Source organism: Elephantulus edwardii, unplaced genomic scaffold (assembly GCF_000299155.1).
Source record: "Elephantulus edwardii isolate Elephantulus edwardi_28Jun2011 unplaced genomic scaffold, EleEdw1.0 scaffold00122, whole genome shotgun sequence".
Classification (NCBI taxonomy): domain Eukaryota; kingdom Metazoa; phylum Chordata; class Mammalia; order Macroscelidea; family Macroscelididae; genus Elephantulus; species Elephantulus edwardii.
The window spans coordinates 9,024,081-9,031,023 of record NW_006399872.1 but is presented as its reverse complement, the minus strand read 5'-3'; the positions used below and the strand labels follow the sequence as shown (position 1 = coordinate 9,031,023).

Here is a 6,943-nt window from a genome sequence, read left to right as displayed (position 1 = left end):
TTGCTTGCTGTTCTGTTAAATTTTGCTATTTTGACTGGGGTGAGATGATATCTCATCGTTGTTTCTCATAGGTGTTTTGATGTATTTTTTCTTCATTAATTTTAGGTCCTAACCTGCTGGTTATTTTGAGTGCTGAGCTCTGATGTCATAATCTGTAGTGAGGGATGCTGCTAAGCCTAAGGTGGCCCCCACTGGAAGTTTGAATCCACTAGCAGGTCTTTGGGAGAAAGATGAGAGCAACCCCTGTCTGATTGACAGCCTCTGGCAAGCCTTTAGAGGATCAACTATGCATTGGTCCCAATTTGACTGCAAAGAGTTTGAGTTTTGAGTGTTGAAGTAATTTATTTCATGTTTACTTTTTAATTTGTATTTCCGTATTTAACAGTCAACCGTAATTTTTACTTTATATCAACAGGATCCCTACTACAGGTTTAATGACCTTAACTACAGGTGGATCTCTTTGGATAACTGGACCTATATCAAGGAATTTACAACCCCCTTTGATGTGAGGTATGTGTGTATGTATTTATCTTATTTACTTAAGTTTAGAGTGTTTTTCTGACTAAGCAATAATCTCTTGTTTTGCCTTGGTTAAAATGAAATCTAATGAAAGCCCAGTGCTACAAAAGTTATTACAGATTTATCTTTGGTTTTTGCATATGAAGATGGTGCCACTGGTGCTAGACATGAGATTGGTTCTCCCAGGGTTATTTTTTCTAGAGATTTTACTGGAAAAACATGTTTCTGTCACCTAGTGCCACAAAACCAATCTTAGAAATAATTGGAGTGGAGAAACCAGATGTTTTATGATACATGCCAACATGGAGGCTCTGTTGTCCTAGTGGTTAAGGAGTTGCATTGCCAACCCAAAGACAAGCCTCTGCATCCACCAGCTTCTCTGTAGGACAAGAGTGAGCGGTCTCCTCCCCTGCAATTTGCAGCCTCTTAAAACCTGCTGGAGAGTCAGCTGTGGGTTGATTCCAATTTAAGGGCACATAACAACAACAAAAACTCCAGCATATAGGAGGCAGGGGTTATGAGCTTCCCAAATCTGTTTTAGCAGAGAAGGCTCTCTGAGAGGATATTGGTAGACTAGGTTAAGCACAAAGCAACTCTGGTAATTTTATCCAGAGGCAGTTTCACTGATAACCCAAAGGAAGTGTCTTTCTGGTAGTTGAAATCCACGAGCAGCTCTGTGGGAGAAAGATGGTCATTCTCTACCTGTATGGTTTACAATTTCTGAAAACCTGTTGGAGGGTCAGCTATGACTTGTTTCCCACTCAACAGAAATTAATTTAGAACAACTCAAGAGGACAGAGGGTTCCAGCCTGAGAAGCAGGCCTCTCTCAATGGTACATCTCAACTAAAAAAGACATTTATATGTTTTGAAATATTAAAGAAATGTTAGTTTTCTGTTGCTTTCTTGCCTACTGCAAGGGTAATAATAGTCACCTAGCTTAGTCACCTTCTTTTATCTACATCTCCTCCTCTGTGCTTCCCATTAATCAGAGGAATGTACATATTTCTTATATTGCTAGGTAGAATCAGATACACATCATTTGTTCTGTGTGGTGCTAACTAGTCTTTGTTCTTGTACTATGAAGCCATGGAGATTTTTTTCTCATGGATGTTGCTTTCAGTTATGTTCTGTTTTTTAAAGTATTATATTTACATTTGAGGCAGAGTCCAATCCATGATGTCATTATTACTAATTTGGAAAAAAATTCTTTTGTACCTTTTATACAGTACTAATCTCTTAAGCCTAATCCAGGCCATGGTCTTCGCAATTACTTGCAATGCATCAGAAAGCTAGATAATAACTAAGGATGACAGAAAAAGAATCGATGCCTTTGTGTTGTGGTGCTGGAGTCTTGAGCATACCATGGACTACAAAGAAAACAAGTAGGTCTGTCTTGGAGAAGGTAAAACCAGGTTTCTCCTTGGAGGCTAGGATTTTGAAGCTTCGACTCATACTTGGGACATGTGACCAGGAGGGGCCATTTCTTAGAGAAGGACATCATGGTTGGAAGGGTGGAGGAACAGAGCAGGAGACGAAGACTCCAGATGAGATAGATTGATACAGTGACTGGGGTTATGGGGATTTGGTGTGTCGGAATTAGTGAGCCTGGCTCAGGACAGGGCAAGCTTCAGAGCTTCTGTACATACGGTTGCTGTGGGTTGCAGGCGACTTGATGGCACATAATAATAACAACAACAATAATCTCTTAAAGAAAAATAGTCCAATTTAGAAAAGCAAAACAAAATTGAAACTAAAACTCATAGCTGTGGAATCAAAACGGACCTAATTGACTCCATTGAGATTTTGGAGATTGTAAATTACTTGGAGGGAGATACACATTTTTCTCCCAAAGAGCTGCTGGTATATTCAAGCCTCCCTTGGATTAATGCAAAACTCCCTATGGACCACACCACCAAATAAGTGAAAGTCTGATATTACACTTAATGTCATGCAGGTACTGTGCTTCCAATTCTTAGTTCTTGATGATGTTGTTATGTGCTGTCAAATCACCTGCAACTCATAGCGACCCTATGTACAACAGCCATAAATCCTGCCCTATCCTGTGCCATTCTCACTGTCTCTGACACACTTACCCCCATTACCTCAGTCACAGAATCAGTCTACCTCATAGAGGGTCTTCCTCTCCTGCACTGTCCCTCCACCCTCCCAAGCATGATGTCCCTCTCCAAGGAATGGTACCTCCTTGCAACATGTCCAAAATATGTCAGACAAAGCTTCAGAATCCTTGCCTCTAAGGAGCAGCATGGCTTCACCCACTCCAAGATGAACCTGTTTGTTTTCTTAGGAGTCCGTGGTATATTCAGTACTATTCTCCAACACCACAGCTCAAAGGTATCAATTCTCTTTTTATCCTCCTTAGTCATTGTCCAAGTCTTTGATATATAGCAAGTGATTGCAAAGACCATAGCCTATATCAGGCTCACCTTAGTCTCCAGAGTGCCACCATTAATGTTTTAAATATTTTTATTAAATCCTCTCTTACCAAAGGACCTCCTGTGATTTATTCTGAAGCATGTTGTACTGCTAGCCAAAAGACTGTCTCTCCAGGGGCTCACATTCACTCTGGGAGAAAGATGAGCCATCTCCTCCTGTAAAGATTTGTAGTCTCGGAAACCTGATGGAAGATCTGTATGACTCAGAACTGACTCATTGGCAGTGAGTGGAGCTGATGTGGCCTAGAGTTAACCTTGTTGTTCCTCCATGTTGTCAAATCATCTTCCACTTATGTTGACCCTTTTTAAAGCATAATAGAACCCAACAAGATCTGCACTTCCTCATAATTGCTGCTGTGCTCATATGCTTACACCGCTTGTATCTACATTGTCAGTCCATGTTGTGGACACTTTTCCTCATTTTCTTTCACCCTCTGCTTCACCAAACAGGATGCCTTTCTCCAAGAATTAGCCCCGCTCCTGACTACATGTCCAAAGAGGTGAGGTGAAGTCTTAGCTGTGTTTATTTATAAAAAATGCACTCAACATATACTTGACTTTACTTCTTTTTTTAATTTTTTTTAAAATTTTTATTGTTATTATGTGTACCGTCAAATCAGATATGACTGGTACAGGAGGAGATTGCCCCCTCCTTCTCCAGCAGAGCATCTGGTGGTTGACTTTACTTCTTAAAATCAGAATTTTCTGACAATCTCATTCTGACTTTGTAAACTTCTTTGTTGTGAAAGTTTACAGAGCAAAATGGTTCTCAATTCAACAGTTTATACACATTTAGTTTTATGCCCTCGTTGTCATCCTCGCACTGTAACAACATCCTTCCTACTTCTTTGATGTTTCCTGTTTTCTTTCATCCTTTTTCAGTAGTGCTTTTTTTTTTTAAACCTTTTCTTCTTGTCCCTGCGTGGCTGCTACCCTTTTAATTTTGTATGATTGATAGTTTTAAGGAGTGTATATATGCCTCTCTGGTCGTAGGCCTCTCTACTCCCCCTATAGAACCCTATCTATTGTGTAGCTGAAAGTTGTTCCACTTAATTCAACAGTTTTCTCAGACTTTGATGATTTCTCCCCCCCCGAGGTATTTTTTGACTTATCATCTGTTTCAACCTGCGTTATGCAGATAACAACCTTGCTTGCTGAATCTGAGGAGGTCCTGAAGCATTTGCTGCAGAAGGTCAAAGACTGTAGTCCACAATATGGACTGAAGTTCAATATCAAGAAAACAAAGATTCTCACCACTGGGCCAATTGACAGCACCATGATAGATGGAGAAGAGATTGAGATTATTAATAACTTTAGCTTACTTGGTTCCACAAACAACACTCTTAGCACCAGCAGTCTGGAAATCAAAAGACAAATTGCTTTATGAAAATCTGCTGTCAGGGACCTCTCCAGAGTGCTGAAGAGCAATGATATTGGTTTCAAGACTAAGGTACACTTGATCTAGGCCAAGGTCTTTGCAATGACTTGCTGTGGATCAGAGAGCTAGATAGTGACTGAAGATGACAGAAGAAGAATTACTGCCTTTGAGTTGTGGTACTGGAGAGAGTATTGAACATACAATGGACTACTAAGAGAACAAACAGATATGTCCTGGAGAGGGTGAAGCCAAGTTGCTCCTTGGAGGCAAGGATTTTGAGGCTCTGTCTCATACTTTGCACATGTTGTGAGAAGGGTTCAGTCCTTTGAGAAGGACATCATGCTTGGAAGGGTGAAGGGAGAGCACAGAAGAAGCTCTTGGATGAGATGGATTGACACAGTAACTGGGGTTCAGGGTAGGTGTGTCAGAGACACGGAGATTGATTTCCTCTGGATAGAGCAGGATTCAGAGATAATGTGCATAGGGTCTGTGCGCTATGAGTCGCAGGCAACTTGATAGCACCTAAGAAACAGCAACAGCAAAACCATCTGCCTAAAGTATTCACTTCAGTGAATTTTCAGAGGCAGAAGGAGATTGCCCATCTTTCTGCCAAGGACCAAGGACCAGCTGGTGGATTTGGTCCATGTGATTTTGGGTTGACAATACAACTTCTTACCATTAAACCATCAGAGTTCCCTTTTATTACTCAGTGTCAATGCTACCTAACTATTTATGTTGACTTTTATTTTAGTGGGTTTTGGTATGTAGGAACTTCAGACTCATCTTCTAAAATTCTGCTTTTGTCATGATATCGTCTTGCTGAGAAATGGTATTTGGTAAATGAAGCTTAAATGTCTATGCCTATATGAAAAAAATATGGTTTAATCCTATCTATCCCTGTACTGTTTACTCTGCATTGTTTCTGCCACTTGTCCAACTATCTCCCTTTATTGTTGGTATCATCGAGTCAAAACTAATTTATGGCTGACCCTCTAGCTCATTTTCAGAGGCAGTAAATAATATGGGAGGAGATTGTGCGTTCCCCTACAGAGCAGATGGTGGATTTGAACTGTGTGCCTTTGAAATTTCAGTGCAGTGTCTTGCTACTAGACAATCCTGAATTCTACACTTGAATTCAGGTTATAATCTTAATATTATTGATGCAGCTAACTCTCTGCTTTGATTTTGCTTTTTCTCTTGTATCTACCTTCTACCTAGATATTTATATAAATCTTTAATAGCATTTTTTTAGATATAATAGACTCACCAATTTAACCACTTAAAGTGATTTTTGGTATATTTATAGAGTTGTACAACTACTCCACAAATTGGTATGGAGACAGGACACATCCCTGGCATACGCCCTTCCCAATTTTGAACCATGCAGTATTTCCTTGCTCTGTTCTGATGACTGCCTCTTGGTTTCGCATTAGAATGATCAAGTGTTCTGGGATTCCCATTCTTCCCAGAGCTAGCCACAGTTTGTTATGATCCACATAGTGAAATGCCATTGCATAGTCAATGAAACACAGATAGACGTTCCTCATTCCCTGCTTTCAGCCAAGAGCCATCTAACATTAGCTACAATATCCCTAGTACCATGACCACTTCTAAACCCAGCCTGGACTTCTGGCAGTTCTCTGCTGATGTGTTGTTCCAGTCATTTTTGGATAATCTTCAGTAGAATCTTGCTTGCCTGTGAAATCAATGATATTGTTCTATAGTTTCCACACTCTTTTGGGTCACCCCTCTTCCGAATGGGAACAAATATAGATCTCTTCCAGTCAGTTGGCCAAGTGGTGGTTCTCCAGATTTCTTGGCACAACTTGGTGAGCACATCCAGGGCAGCATCTGTTAACTGAAATATGTCAATTGGTATACCATCTATTCCTGGGGCCTTATTTTTTGCTCTTTCCTTCAAAGCAGCTTGAACTTCTTCCTTCATCACCATAGGCTCTTGCTCATATGTTGTTTCATGAAATTCTTCTGTGTCTGCCAATTCCTTTCAATACAGTGATTCAGTATATTCTTTCCATCTTCTTTTAATATTTCCTGGATCATTTAATATTCTGCCTAAAGCATCGTGTCCTGTCTCCATACCTTTTCAACCTGTATGCAGAACAGATTATCCGGGAGGTTGGGCTCCATGAGGAGGAATGAGGGATCAAGATTGGTGGAAGATCTATCAACAATCTGTGATATGCAGATGACACAACCCTGCTTGCTGAAACTGAGGAGGACCTGAAGCACTTACTGCAGAGGGTCAAGGACTGCAGCCTTCAATATGGATTGAGGCTCAATGTCAAGAAGACAAAGATTCTCACCATTGGTCCCATTGGCAGCATCAGGATGGATGGTGAAGAGATTGAGATTATTCACAGCTTTAGTTTGCTTGGCTCCACAGTCATCACTCTCAGCACCAGTAGCCAGGAAATTAAAATACGTATTGTGATGGGAAAGTCTGCTGTTGGGGACCTCTCCAAAGTACTGAAGAGCAATGGTGTCTCTCTGGAGACTAAGGTGCGTCTGATACAGGCCATGGTCTCTGCTATCACTTGTTATGCATCAGAGAGTTGGACAATGACTAATGAG

The 6,943-nt window shown here is 40.6% G+C and overlaps 1 protein-coding gene across 1 annotated transcript in view; it reads left to right on the top strand.

The window, feature by feature from the left end:
- MANBA (mannosidase, beta A, lysosomal) overlaps positions 1-6,943 on the top strand; it is a 226,129-nt gene that overhangs the window by 22,544 nt on the left and 196,642 nt on the right. The window contains exon 2 of the mRNA XM_006893092.1: positions 416-510. Within this exon, the coding sequence (XP_006893154.1) occupies positions 416-510 (95 nt within the window). The remainder of the gene's footprint in view (positions 1-415; positions 511-6,943) is intronic.